The 20,666-nt window shown below is 70.6% G+C and overlaps 2 protein-coding genes across 11 annotated transcripts; one reads left to right on the forward strand and one right to left on the reverse strand.

Annotated features, from left to right (window-relative positions):
- Positions 1-427: 427 nt before the first annotated feature.
- On the reverse strand, positions 428-13,288 carry NCKAP1L (NCK associated protein 1 like). Of its 10 annotated transcripts, none has more exons than XM_064140996.1 (31): positions 12,233-13,288; positions 11,729-11,839; positions 11,216-11,305; positions 11,056-11,112; positions 10,843-10,985; positions 10,608-10,698; positions 10,372-10,509; positions 10,241-10,289; positions 9,664-9,820; positions 9,089-9,145; positions 8,744-8,840; positions 8,362-8,471; positions 7,957-8,089; positions 7,796-7,877; positions 7,572-7,630; positions 7,093-7,238; positions 6,416-6,548; positions 5,898-6,017; positions 5,370-5,509; positions 4,976-5,107; positions 4,660-4,878; positions 4,176-4,306; positions 3,997-4,094; positions 3,533-3,626; positions 3,362-3,444; positions 3,192-3,272; positions 3,012-3,105; positions 2,796-2,912; positions 2,337-2,485; positions 2,159-2,248; positions 428-908 (listed from the first exon to the last, which is right to left on the reverse strand). In XM_064140996.1, exons 1-31 carry the CDS (start codon positions 12,332-12,334, stop codon positions 783-785), a joined length of 3,429 nt encoding a protein of 1,142 aa, XP_063997066.1. In that variant the 5' UTR covers positions 12,335-13,288; the 3' UTR covers positions 428-782. The 10 variants fall into 10 exon arrangements, with proteins under 10 accessions (XP_063997066.1, XP_063997067.1, XP_063997065.1 ...); XM_064140997.1 differs by having other exon boundaries at positions 2,337-2,446; positions 11,216-11,308; XM_064140995.1 differs by having other exon boundaries at positions 11,216-11,308.
- Positions 13,082-14,879, forward strand: GTSF1 (gametocyte specific factor 1). The gene is made up of 5 exons (XM_064141006.1): positions 13,082-13,306; positions 14,042-14,168; positions 14,275-14,364; positions 14,455-14,530; positions 14,615-14,879. The coding sequence occupies exons 1-5, from the start codon at positions 13,181-13,183 to the stop codon at positions 14,709-14,711; spliced, it is 516 nt and encodes a 171-aa protein (XP_063997076.1). The 5' UTR covers positions 13,082-13,180; the 3' UTR covers positions 14,712-14,879.
- The last annotated feature ends 5,787 nt before the right edge of the window (positions 14,880-20,666 follow it).

The raw sequence follows: 20,666 nt of genomic DNA on the forward strand, positions 1-20,666 counted from the left end.
CGTGGCCCCCATCCCCCCCCTCCCGCCGGGGCCGTGGCCCCCATCCCCCCCCCGGGCTCGGTGACTCATCCCCGAGCGGCGTGAGCGGAATGGCAGCGGCAGCCTCTGCCCGCGCCCGGGACCGGCCCCGGGATGCTGCCCCGGGGCGGGGGGGGCGAGAGGAGGGCAGGGGAAGGAGCTGGGGGGGGGCAGGAAAAAAGGGGAGGGGGCGCGGGGGGGACACACACAAATGTGTCTGGGGCAGGGAAACTGAGGCATGAGGCAGCAGCAGCTGAGTCCTGCCCCCCCCGACCCCCCCAGATCCTCCCGGACCGCCCCCCCGCAGCCCCTCCCCCCCCCAGGAGACTCCCCCTGGAGGCTACTTCAGACCCAAAGCGCCCAAATATTGCCCCCCCCCCGGCCCCAGCTCCGAGCCGGACACAGGCGCTGGGGGCAGGAGTGGTTTAATGAGGGGTAGCTGAGGGGCACCTCGGGGGCACGCAGGGGACACGCAGGGGGCACGCAGGGGGCACACAAGGGGGCAAGCAGGGGACACGCAGGGGGCACGCAGGGGACACGCAGGGGGCACACAAGGGGGCACGCAGGGGGCATCTCGGGAGCACCTCGGTTGGGTGTCTGGAGGGAGGGGGTGGCACGGGGAGGGAGAAGGGTGAGAGAAGGAGGGAGGGGGCAGGAAAATAGAGGAGGGGGCGCGGGGGGGGCAAACCAACGCAGTGAGGGTTAGCCGAGGGGCACCTCGGGGGCACGCAGGGGGCACCCGGGGGCGCGCAGGGCGGGGGGGCTCAGGGCGGGGGGGCCCTGCCCAGCAGGTTCTCCCTGCACACCTCCCTGTAGGCGCTGCGCAGCAGGGCGTAGGGGAAGCAACTCTCCAGCATGTCCAGCGTCAGGAAGGAGGATTCGGCCACGACCTGCGTGGGCACACAGGGCTCAGCGCCTCCCCGTGCCCCCTGGCATGGAGGGAAGGTGCCCAGCGGCCTCTCTGCCCCCCTCCCCTGCGCGCTCAGCCCTCGCCGGTGCCCAGCTCCCGCTGAGCCATTTGCACCTCGATCCCTCTGCAGCCAGGCCCTGGTGGCTCCTTGAGTGCCAGCCCCGGGCGCTGGGCTGGTTGGCACCCACCTGGGCTGGCAGCTCCTCTGGGGGTGCCAGAGGTGGCTCAGCCTCTCTCTTTCCCCCCACCCCCCGCCGGAGCACCCACAGCTGGCTGGGGGCTGGGAGCAGCCTGCTGGGGTCGGGGGGGCCCTGGGACCTCCTGCAGGAGTGGGCACAATCCATGCACGACTGGACTGTGCCCACCCCGTGGCACCCAACAGCCCACCCGTGGGCATCGCGGGGGGGGGAGGCTCTACTCACCCAAAGGCACAGAATGAAGCAGGTGAGGAAAGGCCTCTGAGCCCCTCGAGACCAACCCAGCCCTTTCTGCCTGACCAAGCCTGGCACCCAGTGCCCCACACAGGCTGCTTCAAACACCCCCAAGGGTGGGCACTGCACCACCTCCCCTGGCAGCTCAGCCCAGTGCCAACCTCTGTGCAGAACTTCCTCCTCACACCCATCCTGACCCTGCCCTGCCACAGCTTCAGGCTGTGCCCTCTTCTTCTGGCTGCCTGGCAGCAGAGCCCAACCCCAGCTGGGCACAACCTCCCTGCAGGCAGCTGCAGGCAGCAATCAGCTCTGCCCTCAGCCTGCTCTGGGCCAGGCTGCACCCCCCCAGCTCCCTCAGCCTCTCCTCACAGGGCTCTGCCCCCTCCCCAGCCTTGCTGCCCTGCTCTGGGCACCTTCAGCACCTCAACCTCTCTCTGCAATGCAGGAGCCCAGAGCTGGGCACCGCACTCAAGGTGTGGCCTGAGCAGTGCCAGCACAGGGGCACAAGGACTGCCCTGCTCCTGCTGCCCACACTGCTCCTCAGCCAGCCCAGGATGCCATTGGCCTTCTGTGCCACTCGGGCACACTGCTGGCTTCTGTTCAGCTGCCAACCAGCACCCCCAGGGCCCTCTCTGCCTGCCTGCTCTCAGCCACCCTGTGCCCAGCCTGTGCCACTGCTTAGGGTTGCTGTGGCCAAAGGGCAGAACCTGGCACTGGGACTGGTTCAAACTCCTGGCACTGCACTGTGCCAACCTGCCCAGGCCCCCCCTGGCACCCTGCTGCCCACCCCGGGGCTCACCAGCTGCAGGAGCAGGGTGATGGAGTCTCGGTTCCTCACCCGCGCTCTGTCCGGCTCCTGGCACAGCTGCAGGAGGCTGGCTGAGGCCAGCTGGGAACGGACCCTGCTCAGTGCTGGGCACCTCGGGAGGGTGCCCACCCCCGGCAGGATGCCCACCCCCTCCCCGGGGCACTCTCACCAGCAGGAACTCCTTCAGGTGGGTCTCGATGTTCCTGTTGTGGAGCGTGAAGAGGGCAGCAGAGAGCTGGATGATTGCCTTGGCCAGGCAGTGGGCGCTGTTGGCATGGCCTGGGGGGCACAGGGGGCACCTCAGCCGGGGGGCACAGGCTGGGGACAGAGGGAGACTGAGGGGACAGAAGCTGTGGGGACAGAAGCAGCTCAGGGGACAGAGGCTCAGGGACAGAAGCAGCTCAGGGGCCAGAGGCAGCCCTGGGCACAAGAGGGGCTGGGCACAGCAGAGCCCCTGCCGGTGCCACCTCCCTTGGCTGCCCTTCACCGACCCTGCCCTAGCCCCGGGCTGCAGCTGCGGCCCCCCCGCGCTCCCCCCGGCACAGGCAGGGTGTGGCATGGGGCGGGGGGGCAGTGTGGGGTCTGGGCACAGAGAGACAGGGCTGGCAGGGTGGCACCCAGGCCTCACCGTCCAGCTGGGTGCTGTAGAAGGAGGCTGGGTCGGATGCCAGCAGGGGCAGCGACACTGCCACGAACACCAGCAGCAGGCAGCAGACTTTGTAGTCCTCCTCCGGGGCTGAGCCATCTGCCAGGGAGGGGACACTGGCACAGGTGCCAGAGGGCACCCGAGGACCGCCCAGGGAGGTGCCATGGGGTGGGGGTGGGGGAGGGGGACAGGTGGTACCAGTCTTGCTGCCAGCCAAGACCTTGACCAGCGCTGGGTCAACCTCGCAGGGGATGCCAGCGGCCGAGGCCAGCTCGAAGATGCTGAGGGTGACCTGGGGGCAGGTGGGCACAGGATGCCAACAGGGCAGCTACAGGCCAGCAGCCTGGCTCGGGGGCAGCTGTGCCACCTTGTGCCCACCTGGATGTCGGCGTCGGGGCTGACAGCCTCGCTCAGGCACTCGATGGGGCCCATCAGGAAGGGGCAGTGGTGGGCAAAGGCCTGCGGGGGCAGGGTGGGCACTCGGGGGGGGGTTCCTCCTGCCGGTGGGCACGGCCAGGAGGTGCCATGGGGCAGGGCAGGGCACCAACCTCCCGCAGCCCCTGCTGGGCCATGGCTCTGAAGCTGAGGATCTGGCCCACGATGGTCAGGCGCTTCAGGAGGCTCTCGGCCGCTGGGGGGAGGTTGGCACAGGTGTGGCAGCTCCAGGGCCGGCCCCTGCTCCTCCCCACCTGGGTGCCCACCCCCGCGGCCGGACTTACAGGTCAGGCGTGGCACCAGCGCTGCCATCTGCTCGGGCCTGCCGCAGCTGGAGCGCAGCTGCACCAAGGTGTCCATGTTCTCTGCCACCAGCTTCTGCGGGCACAGCGCGGGCACCTGCTGGGCACCTGCTGGGCACCTGCTGGGCACCCTGCTGGGCACCTGCTGGGCACTCTGCAGGCACCCTGCTGGGCACCTGCCGGGCCCTCTGCAGAGTACTCTGCAAGACACCCTGCCGGGCACTCTGCAGGGCACTACGTTGGGCACTGGGGCCCGGGCAGGGGCTGTGCCCTCCGCTCCCCCCCGCCCCAGTACACCCAAGGGGGCAAGCAGTGGGCACTGGGCTGGCCCTGCCCGAGCCAGTCCTGACTGGCACCAGCAGCCCCCTCCCGGCGCCCGGTCCCCTGATGCCCGGCCGAGGTCCCCGGTGCCAGCCGCCGGTGCCAGCCCCGGTGCCAGCCCCCACCTTCAGCTCTGCCACCTGGGAGCCCACGTGCCACATCAGGTTGTCGCTCAGGAACCTCATCCCGTAGGGGCCGAGCAGCTCTGCCAGCGCCCGCATCTCTGAGGGCATCGGGGCGGAGATGGGCACCGTCAGCGGGGTCGGGAGGTGCCAGCCCCCCCCCGCCCCCCCGCGGCCCTCACCGCAGACGTCAGAGAACTGCTCGGCGCGGAGCGGAGCTTCGCCCTCCCGCGGCACGGCGCGGAACGCCTGCAGCGCCGGGGCGGGCACCAGGGCACCGCTGCTGGCCTGCCGCAGCAGCGCCTCCAGGTACCTGCGGGTGGGCATCGAGGCCTCGCTGCTGCCAGGGGGCACCCTCCAGCTGTCCTTACCCCTGCCCGCGCCCAGGTGGCACAGGGCAGCAGGCAGCTGGAGGGTGCCCATGGCCCCTTGTGTGCCCCCAGCCACGGCCCCCTGTGCTCCTCCATGTGCCACTCTGCCCCCCGTGCCCCTTGTGCCCATGCCCCTTGTGCCCTCCACGTCGCTTTGCATCCCCCCTCCATGTGCCACTCCACATCCCCCTCCTGCCCCACCATGTGCCCTTTGTGCCCCCTCCATGTGCCCCTCGTGCCCCTCCACCAAGCCACTGCCGGTGCCACCAAGCCCCAGGTGCCCCCCAGCGCCCACCAGTTGGTGTAGATGGTGGTGAGGGTCTGGTGCCCGCTGGCATCGCGGGGCTGGGTCTGCTGCAGCAGGACACTGCGGAGCAGGCGCCCAGGGTCCAGCCCCAGCAGCTGGCACTGCCTCTGCACCAGGCTCATGTAGGAGCTCAGCCCCAGCAGCACCTCCGAGGGCCTGGCAACCTCCTGGGTGGCCTGGTTGTAGCCTGCCAGGGCCACGATGGCTCTGTGGGCACAGCAGGGAGAGAGAAGTGGGCAAGTGGCAGCTCCCTGGTGCCAGCCCCAACCCCAGCCCCGCCTGTGGTACCCAGGGTGGTGCCTACTTGGTGAGGCGCAGCTCCAGCTGGCTGCTGAGGTACTCAGCTGGCACCACTGTGTGCCCAAAGACGCTGAAGCTGGGCACAGAGTTGAGGCTGAGGGAGAGCTCTGCCAGTGTCTGGTGCAGCTTGTCCAGGCTGGGGGCAGAGAGGGCACACACAGGTTGGCATCAGCCACACCACGGCCCTGTGGGGACAACCTCATGGGCACACCATGGGCCCCAACCTGGCACCCTGCCCACATCCAAGGTTTGCTGGGCACCCTGCCCACCCTTGCCAGCCTCCTGCCCACCCTTACCATCCCACTTCCCACCCCTGCCAGCCCCCTGCCCACTTGTGCCAGCCCCCTGCCCACTCGTGCCAGCCCCCTGCCCCCCATGCCCACCCTGGGTGCCCTCACTTGGTGCTGTGGGTCCTGTCCCTCCTGTGGCTCTCTGCCCCTGGCTTGTCCCTCTCAGCCTCTCCCTTCTTGCTTGCTGCCCTCAGGGACTTCTTGCTGCCAGCTTTGCCCACAGTGCCAGCGCAGTGCTTGGGCAGCAGCTGTGTGCCAGGGGGCAGGCAAACGTCACCATGGGCCACCAAGGTGGACTGTCAGGGGGAAGGCAGGGGAGGGCAGGAGTGGGCAGGGGCAGGCAGGGCAGGCAGGATGGGCAGGGCTAGGCAGGGTTAGGCAGGGACAGGCAGGGCAGGCAGGGGCGGGCAGGGGCAGGCAGGACAGGCAGGGTTAGGCAGGGGCAGGCAGGACAGGCAGGGGCAGGCAGGGGCAGGCAGGGGCAGGCAGGATGGGCAGGGCTAGGCAGGGTTAGGCAGGGACAGGCAGGGCAGGCAGGGTGGGCAGGGGCGGGCAGGGGCAGGCAGGACGGGCAGGGTTAGGCAGGGGCAGGCAGGGGCAGGCAGGGTCGGTGGCACCCCAGGGCCATGCCCTCACCTGCTGGCTCAGGCTGTGCTGCTCCGCGCAGGCCTCCAGCAGGCAGCCGCAGGCCTCCCTGGCAACCTCCTGCAGGAACCTCTGGCACAGCCCCAGGGCAGTGGCCTCCAGCTGGGGGTACTGGCAGAGGGAGGGGCACAGTCCCTTGGCACCACCGCAGCAGCTGGCACCGGACCCAGGGTACCACAGGCTGCCCTCGGCCCCGGGGGGGAGGGCTGCCCTTAGCCCCCACCCGTGTCTAGGTGGCACAGGGCAGCAGGTAGCTCCTGTGTGCCCTTGGGCCCCTCCCTGTGCCCCTTGTGTGCCCCCCTCCCCCATGTGCCTCTGTGCCCACCATGTCCCCTGGTGTGCCTTCATGTGCCCCTCGTGTGCCCTCCATGTGCCCTTTGTGTGCCCTTCATGCCCCTTGTGTCCCCCCATGTGCCCCTTGTGTCCCCTCTATGTGCCCCTCGTGTGCTCTCCATGCCCCTTGTGTCCCCTCCTGTCCCCTGTGCTCCTCCCTGGGCACCAGGGCTCACCTCCTCCGGGCACATGGGGTGGGTGCAGTGGGAGAAGTGGGCACAGAGCAGGGGGAATGCCAGGCAGTAGCGCAGCATCGAAGGCTCCTCCATGGTCGCCAGGAACAGCTTCTCCAGTGGGCGTGGGTAGAAACTGGGCAGGGCAAAGAGAGGGGCAAGGAGGGGCAAAGAGGGCAGCAGAGGGCAGCAGAGGGGCAAGGAGGGCAGCAGAGGGCAGCAGAGGGCGGCAGAGGGCAGCAGAGGGCGGCAGAGGGGCAAGGAGGGCAGCAGAGGGCAGTAGAGGACGGCAGAGGGCAGCAGAGGGCAGCAGAGGGCAGCAGAGAGCAGCAGAGGGCAGCAGAGAGCAGCAGAGGGCAGCAGAGAGCAGCAGAGGGCAGCAGAGAGCAGCAGACGGGCAAGGAGGGCAGCAGAGGGCATTTGTCTCGCTGCCCACAGCACTCCTGTGCCAGCTGCAGCCCTCTCCCTCTCCTTGCCCAGCCTCTCCCCAGGTGCCACATCCCGCGCAGATCTGTGCCCAGCACACAGCCCGTGCTGGGAGGTGGCACCGGGGGCAGGGGCAGGGCGGGGCAGGGCGGGGCAGGGCAGGGCGGGGCGGGGCAGGGCAGGGCGGGGCAGGGCGGGGCAGGGCGGGGCAGGGCGGGGCAGGGCGGGGCAGGGCGGGGCAGGGCGCGGCGCACCAGAGGTCGGAGAGGTCCGAGGTCTCCTGCAGCAGCTGCTCCAGGCTGTCCAGCAGCTTGGTGTGGAACGCGATGAGGTTCAGCACCTGAGCCACGGCCGGGCAGAGCCGCAGCGGCAGAGCTGCCTTGGCCACGCTGGTGTAGGCCTGCGGGGGGGCGGGGGGAGGGAGGCAGACAGAAAGCAGTCAGGGGCACGGCAGGGACAAGGTCAGGGAGGGGGATAAGGGTTGGGGAGAGAGGAAGGGGATGGGGGGAGAGGTAGGGAGGGGGAAGGGGAGAGGGAGAGAGGAAGTGAGAGGGGGAGGAGGTGAGGGAGAGAGGGAGGGAGGGGAGAGGAGGAGGGGGAGGGAGAGGGAAGGGGGAAGGGATGGGGACAAGCAGGGGGACAGGGAGAGGCACAGGGAGGGGCCAAGGGAAGGTGGAGGAGAGGGAGCAAGGCCAGGCGAGGGCCGGTGCCAGGGCCGGTGCCAGGGCAGCACCTGCAGGCGGAACCAGTCCAGGCGCAGCGCTCGGAAGTCAAACTGCTGCTGCTCGTCAGCTGCGGGCAGAGGTGGGCAGGGGCTGGGGCACGCTGCAGGTGCCAGCCCGGGGGTGCCAGTCTGTGACACCCCCACCCCAGGACAAGCCCCTCCCTAGGTGCCCGGCACCTGCAGGGCTCCTCGGGCAGTGCCAGGGAGGTGCCAGGGAGGTGCCAAGTGGGTACCTTCCTTGCCCGAGAGAGCCGAGAGGCTGCTGACGAAGGAGGAGAGGATGATTGACTCCTCCTCGGGGCACACGGAGAGGTTCTGCGGGCACAGGGATGGCACACGGCCAGGGGAGGGCAGGGGGCACGATGCCAGCCCCAGGGGGCAGTGCCCGCCGTACCTGGATGACCTCGCTCAGCACCAGCGCGTCGAAGCGTGCCAGGTAGGGGCAGTGGTAACGCCGCAGGAGCTGCCGCTGCTGCCGTGCCAGGCGCCGCAGCTGCTCCATCAGGAACAGCAACTCTGCCACCTGGCTGGCACCGGCAGCAGGACACCCGTCAGGGCCAGGGCTCTGCCCCTCCGCTGCCAGCCGAGCCCCGCCTTAAACCGGCCCCGGAGCCAGATGTGGGCTCTGCTGCCAGCCGTGCCCCACGCATCCCACCTCAGTGCCAGCTGTCCGCAGAGTGCTTCCCGCTGCCCCCAAGGCAATGCCCACCCCCAGAGCAAGCTGGAGGTGCCCCGCGTGGGTGTGGATCTCTGCCACAGCCGTTTGCCGTGCCCCAGTGCCCACAGCCCTGGTGCCAACCTGTCCATGAAGTCCTCGGGGGTCTTGGTCTTGGTGACGTGCCCGGCGTGCCGTGCCAGCCAGGCCACCTCGTCCCGGCAGAAGGACAATGCCATGAAGACAAAGAGGGCCTGGCACGATGGGAGGGGGCAAGGGGGAGGTGTGAGGGCATCAGTGTGCCACCCGGGGTGGCACCAATAGCCCTGGGCACTGGGTACCACAGACCACCCAGCTAGCACTGGCAGTGCCCACTCCACCTGCATCCATTTCATGGCCAAGGTACAGAGCCCCAAACCCTGCACTCAATCCCATGCCCATCCCTGCCCCCCAGTGCCCACCTTAGGTGCCAGCAGCCTGGGCTGGGCACCCAAACCCATGCCCACCCCTGCCCCTCAGCGCTCACCTTAGGTGCCAGCAGCCCAGGTTGGTCCTCCAGCAGTGCCCACAGCTCCCTCACAGCCCCACGCAGGTAACTCCTCCGGCCCCGGTGCAGGGACCCACTGAGTGGGCAGGGTGGGTGCCAGGGTGGGTGCCAGGGTGGGTGCCGCCCAACCTACCACTCCCCAGCCCACCACCCCCAGCCACCCCTGCCACTCAGTGATGCCAACACTGGCACCACCGTGTGGCAGAAGTCGGGGCTGTGGCACAGGGTGGACCTAAGTTGGGCACTGCCACCCATCCTGGGTGCCCATCAGCTCCCTGGCACCACCCCTCCCAGCCCCGTGGTGCCCCCCAGAGTGCCCCCAACCTGTGTGCCACGGCATGGTCCTTGCACTCCTTGACGTCTGCCACACGCTTGCCAAAGCTGCAGGAGAGCCACAGCTTGACACTGCCAGGCACAGCCCTGGCACAGCACCCAGCCTGGTGCCCAGGAGAGCCCCAGGAGGCCCTCCCCAGCTCCAGCCAATGGCACCCAGCATGGCACCCAGCATGGCATTCAGGAGAGCTCCTGGCACAGCCTCCAGCCCCTGGCACCCAGCACAGCACCCGAGAGAGCCTCTGGCACATCCCCCAGTGCCCAGCACCACCCCCTGGCACCCTGCAAAGTCTCCTAGCAGCCAATGCAGCCCCTGGCACCCAGCACAACGCCCTGGCACCCTGCAAAGTCTCCTAGCAGCCAATGCAGCCCCTGGCACCCAGCACAATGCCCTGGCACCCACTGCAATGCCCTGGCACCGCCCTGGCACCCAGCACACCCCCTCAGCACCCTGTGAAGGCTCCTGGCACCCAGCACAGCGCCCAGCAGAGCTGTTGGCAGAGCCTCTGCTCAGCCCCTCGGCACCCCAGGTGGCACCCCCCTGGCAGCCAGCAGTGCCCCCTTACCCCTTGAGGCTGCCCAGCAGCTCCTCGGTGACTTTGTGCACCTGCAGGGCCTCGTCCCGGAGCAGGGTGACAAAGAGAGTGCCCTGCAGGGCCTGGCACCACAGCTCCTGGCACTGAGGGGACGAGTTCAGTGCCCCCGGGCACACCAGGAACCCCACTGCGGGCACAGGCGGCAGGGGCAGGGACTGACCACAGTGCCAGCCCCACGGCAGCCAGGGGACAACGCTGTCAGCTTGTGCCTACATGGCACTGGGGACCCTGTGCCCACCTGGGTGAGGAACCTGTGCCCATCCGGGTGAGGACTCTGTGCCCACCTAAGTGGCCCTGTGCCCTCATGGGGTTGGGAGCCTTATGTCCATGTGGCTGGAGCCCCAATGCCCTCCCAAGGCTGGCACCCCCATGCCCTCCTGAGGCTGGCACCCTCATGACCTCCCGAGGCTGACATTCCCATGCCCTCCCAAGCTGGCACCCTGTGCCCTCCCGGGGCTGGCACCCTTGTGGCCTCCTGGGATTGGTTCCCCTGTGCCCTCCCAAGGCTGGCAGCCCGTGCCAGGGCGGCAGTGCCCGCGGCACTCACGCAGGATCCAGCGCTCCATCACCTCCAGGGACAGGTACTCGCATGCCACCTGCCACACAAATGCCAGCCCTGCCACGGTGCCCAGCCCCCCTCGGGCGCTGGCAGGGTGCCCAGGGGGTGCTGGCACTCACGGTGTCGGAGCTGGCAGGGCTGAGCATGGTGCCCACGGTGCCAAGCAGGCTGAGGAGCTGCTCCCTGCGCCACTGCTCGGCACTTTGGTTGCGGCGGGCAAAGAGGAAGTGCAGGGACAGGAGGGCACTGCTGACGGCCTGGGGGTGGGCACAGAGGGCACATCCTGAGGGCACCGTGGGGCAGGATGTGGCCCTGCTGGGCTGGTGGGGTGGGCACGGGGAGGCCTCAGCCCCACCTGGGTATGAGGCCCAAACTCCTCTGCCAGCTTCTTGAGGGGGTGGTCGTACTCCAGTACCATCTGTGCCAGGCGGGCAAAGCTGGGGTCACTGCGGGGACAGTGCCAGGGAGGGGGTTGGAGACAGCCCCACGGCAGAGGGTGGCACGGGGTGGGTGGGGACCAGCCCAGCGGCAGGACCACCCCAGAGGGCACGGGGGGAGGGGGGGGGGGCGGGAGGGGCTGTGCCACCCACCCGGTGCCGTGAGTCATCTCGTGGGCACAGTGGTAGGTGCCAATCAGCAGCCTGCGGTCCTCGGTGCGTGCCAGCAGCAGCACCAGGGACACGTAGGTGGCAACCAGGTCCAGGTAGCTCTTGGTCAGGTCGTAGTTGAGGTGCTGGGGAGGGGCAGGGCAGTGAGGGGGCAGCCGGGGGCTGTGCCAGCCTGCCCCGGGCACCCCCACTCACGATGTCGAAGAAGCATTGGCTGGCATCGATGGTGCTCAGCAGCTCGTAGACGTGGTCCTAGCAGGGAGGGCACGAGTGGCATTGGCACTGCTGTCCCCTCCCGGCGTGCGATGCCAGCGGTGCCCACCCCTGCCCCTCGCTGTGCCCCTCCCAGGCTCACCCTGAACTCCAGGACGTCCAGGAAGGTCTGGTAGAAAGGTGCCAGCTGCTGGGCAAGGGCAGCTTTGTCCTTCTGCAGCGGGGCCAGGAGCTGCTGCGGGGCACAGGGGGCATGGGGGGCACTCGGCATGGGGGGGCACAGGGGGGACATGCAGGGTGGGGGGACACAGAGGGGAAACCCTGGTGGGACTGGTACGGAGGGCAGGGGACAGAGAGTGGGGGACAGGGAGGGTACAGGGGGTGGGGGTGAGGGGACAGGGGGCAGGGTGGGGCAGAGTGGGGCAGGGTGAGGCAGGGAGGGGCAGGGCAGGGGCAGGGTGGGGCAAGGGGGGGCAGGGCAGGGGGCAGGGGGGGCAGGGAGGGGGGGGCAGGGCAGGGCAGGGTGGGGCAGGGCAGGGCAGGGAGCAGGGCGGGGTGGGGCGGGGCCGGGTGGGGCGGGGCAGGGCAGGGTAGGGCAGGGCAGGGTGGGGCAGGGCAGGGTGGGGCAGGGCGGGGCAGGGTGGGGCTGCCTGACCGAGCAGCTCCGCGGCTCCAGCTGCGGGAACCTCCTGCCGATGGCTCTGAGCGAAGCCTCCAGGGCCTTGTCCGAGAGGAACTGCGGCCGCGAGCTGGGCTCCGAGCAGGTCTGACCGGGGGGGGCTGGCACCGCCGAGCCGCTGCTGCCCCCCCGGGACCCCCGAGCCGCTGCTGCCCCCCCGGGACCGCCGAGCCGCTGCTGCCCCCCCCCGGCCCGGCGGAACACCCCCAGCCCCCCCCCCACCCTCTGATGTCCCTTCCCCACCCCCCCAATGTCCCCAACCCCCACTCTATGTCCCCTCCCAACCCCCCCCCGTGTCCCCAGCCCCCCTCTGTCTCCTCCCCAGCCCCTGCCCCGATCCCTGCCCCCCTCCAGCCCGGGCAGCTGCCAGGCCATGCCCTGGGGTGCAGCCTCCTGCCCCCGAGGGGGTTTAGGTGCCCAGGTTGACCCTGCCCCCCCCTGCCCCCCCCTCTGCCCCCCCCCGTGCCCCTCGCCTGGCACCTTCTTGATGTGGTAGATGCGGACCAGGACCCCTCTGCCTCGCTCGTTCAGCAGGGTCAGCTTCTCTGCCAGCTTGTGCTGGTAGATGGAGGGCAAGGACATGGTGCCAAGGTGCCAGGCGGCCACGGCTGTGCCCCCACCCCCACCCCGCGCTCGGCCTCGCAGCCTCAACTTCCCCTTCCGAGCTTCCTGGGCCGGGCCCGAGCGGGGGCCGCCAGCGGCGCATGACAGCTGCCAGGGTGGCACCAATGCCAGGGTGGCACCGCCGCCAGGGTGGCACTGCCAGCACCCCCGGCACAGCACTGGCACCAGGGTGGCACCAATGCCAGGGTGGCACCGCCGCCAGGGTGGCACTGCCAGCACCCCCGGCACAGCACTGGCACCAGGGTGGCACCAATGCCGGGGTGGCACCAATGCCAGGGTGGCACTGCCAGCACCCCCGGCACAGCACTGGCACCAGGGTGGCACCAATGCCAGGGTGGCACCGCCGCCAGAGTGGCACTGTCAGCACCCCCGGCACAGCACTGGCACCAGGGTGGCACCAATGCCAGGGTGGCACCAATGCCAGGGTGGCACTGCCAGCACCGCGGGCACGGCGCCGGCACGAGTGCTCCTCGGTGCCACCCTGGCTGCCTGGCACCGCTGCTGCTTGGTGCCCCAAGCCACCTCCTGTGCTCCGCATGGCACTGCCCAAGGCCTGCAGACACCTCCCTGGCACCCCCAGAACCGGGCACGGAGCACCGAGCCCCGGCAGGCCCTGACAGGCCTCGCTACAGGCCCGAGCCTAGAACCCGTTCCCGGCCCGCGCCCGGCGCCGTTGCCGTTGCCGTTGCCGTTGCCGTTGCCGTTGCCGTTGCCGTTGCCGTTGCCGTTGCCGTTGCCGTTGCCGTTGCCGTTGCCGTTGCCGTTGCCGTTGCCGTTGCCGTTGCCGTTGCCGTTGCCGTTGCCATGGCAGCAGCCGGCCCGGGGCCTGCCCGCGGCTCGGATCCGGAGGCTCTCGTTCGGTGTCCTTACGACAGCAGCCACCGGGTCAGGGTCTCCAGGCTGCCCTACCACATGGTCAAGTGCAGGAGGGTGAGGGGCGACCCCCGGCGGCTGGGGGCTGCAGGGGCTGCAGGGGCTGCAGGGGGCTGGGGGGCTGGGGGCTGCAGGGGCTGGGGGCTGCAGGGGCTGCAGGGGGCTGCAGGGGGCTGGGGGCTGCAGGGGGCTGCAGGGGGCTGGGGGCTGCAGGGGGCTGCAGGGGCTGCAGGGGGCTGCAGGGGGCTGCAGGGGCTGGGGGCTGCAGGGGGCTGCAGGGGGCTGCAGGGGCTGGGGGCTGCAGGGGGCTGGGGGCTGCAGGGGGCTGCAGGGTCAGAGGGCTGCAGGGGGCTGCAGGGCCAGAGGGCTGCAGGGTCAGAGGGCTGCAGGGTCAGAGGGCTGCAGGGGGCTGCAGGGGCTGGGGGCTGCAGGGGGCTGCAGGGGGCTGCAGGGGCTGGGGGCTGCAGGGGCTGGGGGCTTGCCGGGCCCGGGCACTGCTTGGGGTCGGAGCCTGAGGCTGTGTCAGGGCCGGGCCCAGGGCTCAGCAGCTCCAGCACAGGCTGCGCCCCCAGACCCACTGTGCCCCTGCCTCTCTGTGCCCTGCCCCTCTGTGCCCCCTGCCCCTCTGTGCCCTGTTCTCTGTGCCCCTGCCCCTCTGTGCCCCTCTCTCTGTGCCCCTGCCCCTCTGTGCCCCCTGCCCCTCTGTGCCCTCTGCCCCTCTGTGCCCCCTGCCCCTCTGTGCCCCTCTCTCTGTGCCCCTGCCCCTCTCACCTCCCCCCGTGCCCCCTGCAGAACAACCCCCAGGCTGCCCACGGGCTGGCTGTGTGCCCCTGCAATGCCAGGCACTGCCTGCCCCCGGCTGAGCTCCGGAGCCACCTCTCTGCCTGCCCCGACAGGGACCTGCTGGGCCTGCCCCAGGGTACGGTGCCCCCCCCGCCCCCCGGGGCACTCCCGGCCGTGCCCTCTGGGCGGCTGTGCCCTCTGGCAGCTGTGCCCTCTGGCAGCTGTGCCCTCTGTCCCCTCAGGCGTTGACCTCTCCCTCGGCCACGAGATGAAGCAACCCCAGGTGCCCGCGGCCAGGCCGTGCCCGCCCTGCAGGGAGGACTGGGAGGCTGGTGAGTGCCCCTGCGCTGCCAGGCGTCCCTCTGCCCCCTTTGCCATCCCACCCCAGGGCTGGCACGAACCCATCTCGCCCCCCCTTGCAGAGCTGGAGGGCCTGGAGGAGCCTCCCCCCTTCATCCTCAGGTGTGGCACAGAGGCCCTGCGCCCCTCGGGTGCCAGGTAAGGAGCAGAGAGCAGGGTGCCCCCCCCCGGGAGCGCTGCCCCCTGGCCCTGGCACCCTCGACCCTTTCTTTGTGCCCCCAGCTGTGCCCCAGCAGCGCCCACGGGGCAGGATGGCGGCAGGGGAGCTGCAGGGCAGGCAGCAGTGGGCAAGGAGCAGCAGGCACCGAAGCGACCCTGAAGAGTGGCAGCAGCATCAGGGCAGTGCCAGGCTGTGCCCCAGCAAGCACCAGCGGAGACACAGAGATGCCAGGGCCGGCGCGGGGGGGGGGTTGGCTGTGCCCCCTTGGCAAGGAGGGCAGAGCCAGGAGGGTACCACAGTGACACATAAATGTTGTTAATAAACCACTCAGGAGTGTCCCGCGGGGGTGGGCACGGGGCGTGGGCACCCAGGGGAGTGGGCACCCGGAGGGGGTGGGTACCCGGGGGGGTGGGTACTGAGCTACCCTCGTGGGACAAACCCTGGGGCGGTGCCCGGGGGCCAAGGGCACCTCCTGCCGAGCTCCTCCCACGCTGCTCCCAGCATGCCCTGTGCTGCCCCCACCCCCCCCACTTTAACCCTGTGCCACCCCCGTGCCAGCTGCTGTCCCTGGCGCCCCCCCTCAGTGCGTCCCTAGGACCACCCCATGCCCACCCCACAGGTGTGTCCCTAACCCACTCCGTGTGTGCCACTCCTGTGCCTCCCGCCCACCCCCCGGGCATGTCCCTGTGCCCCCCCCGGGCATGTCCAGCCAATGCCAACCGCCCCCCGACTTTAGGTGCCAGGGGGCAGCCGCTGCCCCCCCCAGTGCCTCTGCCCCAAAGCAGCCGATGCCAGGCGGCTGCTGCCCGGTGTGGTGCCAGGGGGGGGCTGCGTCGGTGCCTCTTGCGCAAGGCTGCTTCGTGCTGCGCCTGCAGCCCCCCCGCGGAGTGGGGGAGGGGGACACAGCCGGGGGGGGCCACAGCTGAGGGGGGACACAGGCAGCGGGGGGGCAGCCCCCACCCCGCCCCCTCCCAACCCCCAAATACACAAACAGGTCTCAGTGTGTCCCCCCCATTTGTCACCTCCCCCCCCGCTGCCAGCCTGGCGGTGCCACACCCGGCACGCCCAGCGCGGGGGGGGGAGATGCCCTCAGTCCTCCCCCCCAAATCCTTCTCCTTCCCCCCCCAAATCCTCCCTCCCATCCCGCAGGGATACTGCAGGGCGGGGGGGGGAGGGAATCCCTCAGTCCTCCCTCCCCCCCTAAATCCTTCCCCCCTCCTGTTCCACAGGGATTCCCTCCCCCCCCCCGGCCAAATCCTCCCCTCCCATCCCGCAGGGACACTTCAGAGCTGGGGGGGGAGGGAATCCCTCAGTCCTCCCTCCCCCCCTAAATCCTTGTCCCTCCCCCCCCAGATCCTTCTCCCTTCCCATCCCACAGGGATATTTCGGGAAGCGGGGTTGGGGTGGGGGGGGTGGAGAGGAATCCCCCCCCCCATTACGCCCCAGGGGGGGGCCATGGGGACCTGTCTGTGTGTCCTCCGGGGGGGGGCAGGCACTGGCCCCCTCGGAGCTGGTTTTGGGGCTGGGGGGTAAATCCCGAAGCTTTTCTCCCTTCTTCTCCGGCGGTTCCCAGATCCGGACCCAGGCTCGGAGGGGTGAGGAGGGGGTGGGGGGGGCAGTGTCTGGAGTTGCCATCAGACCCTTCCCCCCCCAGCCCCCCCCGGCAGCTGCCGAGAGCCTCCGCCCGGGGACGACCTCGCTGGCAGCCGCCGCGACCGGCGCAGCTGTGCGCAGCTTCGCCCCCCCCGCCCCCGTTCCTGTCCCTCTCCGCGGCCGCCTGCTGCTTCCCTGCGCGCCAGGCCTGGCCCCGGCTCCTTCCCTGCTTCTGGGGGGGGTCTCCCCACAGCCCCCACCCGGATTGGGTTCACCGCGGCCGAAGGTTCCCAGCCGCAGCCACTCCGAATCCCCGAGCTGCCGGCACGGGGAGCGCTGCCCCGCGCCCGCCGGGGGCCCTTCCCACCCCCACGCAGGTGGAAAACCATCCAGATCCTTCCCCACTCCCGCCAGATCCCTCCTGCTCCATCCCGACCCCTTCCCGCTCCATCCTGATCCCTCCTGCTCCGTCCCGACCCCTCCCCGCTCCATCCTGATCCCTCCTGCTCCATCCCGACCCCTTCCCGCTCCATCCTGATCCCTCCTGCTCCATCCCGACCCCTCCCCGCTCCATCCCGGTCCCTCCCCCACTTCCATCTCAGTCCCTTCCTTGCTCTTTCAGCTCCATCCCGCCCCCAGTCCCTCCCTGTTCCCTCTCAATCCCCTCTCTGCTCCCTCCCTTTTCCATCCCGATCCCTTCCTCTTCCCTGCTCCAGCTGCGTCTCTCTCCTCCCTCCAAATCCTCCCCTGCTCCCTCTGACTCCCTCTCCCCTGCTCCATCCCAATCCCTCCCTGCTCCCTTCTCTCCTCCATTTGAATCCTTCCCTTCTTCATCCCAATCCCTCCCCGCTCCTGCTCTTTCCCAATCCCTTCCCTGCTCCATCCAAATCTGCTCCCTTCAAATCCTTTCCTCCTCTTTCCCAATCCCTTCCCTGGTCTGCTCCTGCTCCTTCCAAGCTCACTTCCCTGCTCCATTCCTGCTCCTTCCAAGCTCACTTCCCTGCTCCATTCCTGCTCCTTCCCAACTCCTTCCCTGCTCCATTCCTGCTCCTTCCCAACTGCTTCCCAGCTCCAGAAGCCTCCAGGAGGAGTTTTCCCACTCCTCCCTTCCCTCTCCTCCCGACCAGCTCCATGCATGCTCCGTGCCGCTGGGAAGGCCTCGCATTCCCTGGCCCGGGGGGGTGGATCCGGGCGAGATCCATGCGGGAATGCTGCGGATCCGCCGGGAGCCGCCAGGCGCTGCCCCCCCCCCCGCCCCCTCCCCTCCTCACCCCCCCCCTGTTTTCCACCAATTTTCCCCTCACTTCCCATCCCGGAGCCCCCCCGCGGCCGCCCTTTGTCCCCTCCGCACTGCCCCCTCCGCACTGCCCCCTCCGCATTGTCCCCTCCGCACTGCCCCCTCCGCACTGCCCCCTCCGCATTGTCCCCTCCGCACTGCCCCCTCCGCACTGTCCCCTCCGCACTGTCCCCTCCGCATTGTCCCCTCCGCACTGCCCCCTCCGCATTGTCCCCTCCGCACTGCCCCCTCCGCACTGCCCCCTCCGCATTGCCCCCTCCGCACTGCCCCCTCCGCACTGTCCCCTCCACATTGTCCCCTCCGCATTGCCCCCTCCGCACTGCCCCCTCCGCACTGTCCCCTCCACATTGTCCCCTCCGCATTGCCCCCTCCGCACTGTCCCCTCCACATTGTCCCCTCCGCATTGTCCCCTCCGCATTGTCCCCTCCGCATTGTCCCCTCCGCAGGGCCACCAGCGGGGGCTGCGCCGGTGCCACCGAAACCTGTCCCTTCCCTTGTCGCCAGCCGTGGGGGCACCGCTCCTGGCCCCCTCCCCACTTCCACCGCGGTCCTGCGGCGTTCGGCCTGCCCCCGGCCCTCGGCCCTGCCTGTGTGCCCTGCCCCTGTCCCCTGTCCCCTGTCCCCTGTCCCCTGTCCCCTGCCCCTTGTCCCCTGTCCCCTGTCCCCTGTCCCTGCCCCTGTTCGTGCCCTCATGTTCCTGCCTGTGTCCCCTGCCCCTGTCCCATCTGTGCCATGTCCCTGCCGCGTCCCATGTCCCCGGCGATGTCTCCTGTCCATGTCCCCTGTCCCTTACAGTGTCTCTGCCCCTGTCCTTGTCCCCCACAGTGTCCCCCACTCCTGTCTGTGTCCCCTGCCCATGTCCCCTGCCCCCCTCCCCCCCCGCATCCTCCCCACGTCCCCGCCAGTGTCTCCTACCCCCCCCCCCCGTCCCCCCCCCAGCCCTGCTGCCTCCAGCTCCTTTTTGGGAAGCGCCCAGGCCGCTCCTGGCTCCCTGCCAGCCCCCCCCCGGACCCCCCCGGGCAGTGTCCTCCTCCGCAGTGTCCTCTGTGTCTGTCCCCCCCGCGCCCGGGGGTGTCCCCGTCCCGTGTCCCCTCCCCCCGGGGGCTTTCCCGGTGGCACAGCTACGTGCCCCCCCCCCCGCCAGGTCCCCCGGCCATGCCCCACGCGTGTGTCCCCCCCCGGGAGCTGCCCTAAGCCGGGGGGGTCCGGGGGCTGACGTGGCCCTGCCGCCGGCCCAGGGCTATATAGGGGCTGGCAGCAGCTCTGACTCAGCCGCGGGGCCCCCCCGGGCGCAGCCCCCCCACACCCCCCCCCCCGCTGACTCAGACGCGCCCCAGCCCCGGGCAGGCTGAGCCGGGAGCAGCCGCGGGGGGGGCGCCCAAGGGGGGGCACCCATTGGAGGGCATCCATGGGGGTAGTGCCCATGGGGCTGGGGGCATGGAATTGGGGAGCATGGGAACAGCAGCTGGGGGGGGCACATGGGGGGCAGCGGCTGGGGGGCACTGGTGTGCACGAGGGGATGGCATCGGGGCACACACGTGCAGGAGGGCATGGTGCCAGGGCACACCTGTGCAGGAGGGGATGGTGCCAGGGCACACCTGTGCAGGAGGAGATGGTGCCAGGGCACACCTGTGCAGGAGGGGATGGTGCCAGGGCACACCTGTGCAGGAGGAGATGGTGCCAGGGCACACCTGCGCACGAGGGGATGGCATCAGGGCACACCTGTGCAGGAGGAGATGGTGCCAGGGCACACCTGCGCACGAGGGGATGGCATCAGGGCACACCTGTGCAGGAGGAGATGGTGCCAGGGCACAGCTGTGCACGCGGGGACAGGAGGAGGGCACACACCTGTGCCTGAGAGGTCAGTGCCAGCGCACGCGTGGGCACGGTGCCACGCCACAGGCCCGCAAGGAGCGGTGTGGTGCCACACGAGCGTGCCCTCAGTGCCAGCCCCCGTGCCCGCGCAGGGTCAGTGCCAGGGCAGGAAGGGCTGCGGTGCCAGGGCATTGTTCTCCGCTCGCCTCTCGCTTCCCTCTCCACCCCCCCCCAGCTGCGGAAGCTTCTCCATTGTCCCCACGGGGGGCACCGAGCCCGGGGCGGGCACACGACCCCCCCCCCCATCTGCACCCCCCCCGGCGGCAGGGGCACCTCCCGTGGCAGGGCACTGGGCAAGATGCCCAGGTGAGGAGGGGGGGAGTGAACCCCTACAGCCCCCCCAGAGCCCCCCCGAGCCCCCCCAGTGCCAGCTGCAGCCAATTGCAGCAACAGCACAGGAATGTGCCCCCCCCGCGCCCCCCCCAACACTGCAGACCTGAGAGCCCCCCGGGACCCCCCCCCCCCGCACACCTCCTCACAGGGGGGGTGGGTTTGGGGGTGCCCCCCCCAGGCGTGGATTGGTCCCCTCAAGCCTTGCGGGGCAGGGGGGCTGGGGGGGGTCTGTGCCCCCCATTGGCATCCTCATTGAAGGCAGCCATGGGAGGGAGGGACACTGGGGGGGCACCACTGCCCCTCGGCGGGGGGTGGGGTGCCTGTGCCAGCCGTGCCCCGATGGGGGGGGATGTGTGTGGCCCCCCCAGCGCAGCCGCCTGGGCGCAGCTCCAGCCCCCAGCCCCCCCCAGCCCCCAGCCCCAGCTCCGCTTCCGCTCTTCCTTCCAGGAAGCAGAGGCAGGATCCGGCCCTGCCCCCCCGGCCCCGGCCTGCCCCCCCCGGCCCTGTCCCCCTCCCCCCCTGTGCCCCCCCCAGCACCTGCCCCCTCCCCCCCTTGCCCCTGTCCCCCCCCCCGTGGCCCATCCCTGCTGCCCTCCAAGTGCCCTCCAAGTGCCCTCTGTGCCCCCCCCCATCCCCACCTGGGTCGTGCCCCACCCCCGCCCCGTGTCCCTTTGTCCTCTCCGTGTCGCCGTCCTGTGCCCTGTGCCCCCCCCGCGTTGTCGCAGTGCCCCCCGGGGGCTCAGCCTCCCACCTGTGCCCCCTTACCCCCCCCGCTATGCCAGTCTCCCCCGTGCCCTGTTGCCACCTGTGCCCGCAGTGCCCCCGGTCCTGGTGCCCCCCCTCCCGTTCCCAGGGTCCCTCTGCCCAGCCCATGTCCCGGTGCCCGCTGCCCCTGATGCCGGTGCCACTCCGGTGCCCCTCCGGCGCCCAATGCCCTCAGGGTATCATCCCGGTGTATCCCAGTATCCCGGTGCCCCTTGGCACGTCCCGGTGCCCGGTGTGCCAGGGCTCTCCCG

Source organism: Pogoniulus pusillus, unplaced genomic scaffold, assembly GCF_015220805.1.
Source record: "Pogoniulus pusillus isolate bPogPus1 unplaced genomic scaffold, bPogPus1.pri S76, whole genome shotgun sequence".
Classification (NCBI taxonomy): Eukaryota; Metazoa; Chordata; class Aves; order Piciformes; family Lybiidae; genus Pogoniulus; species Pogoniulus pusillus.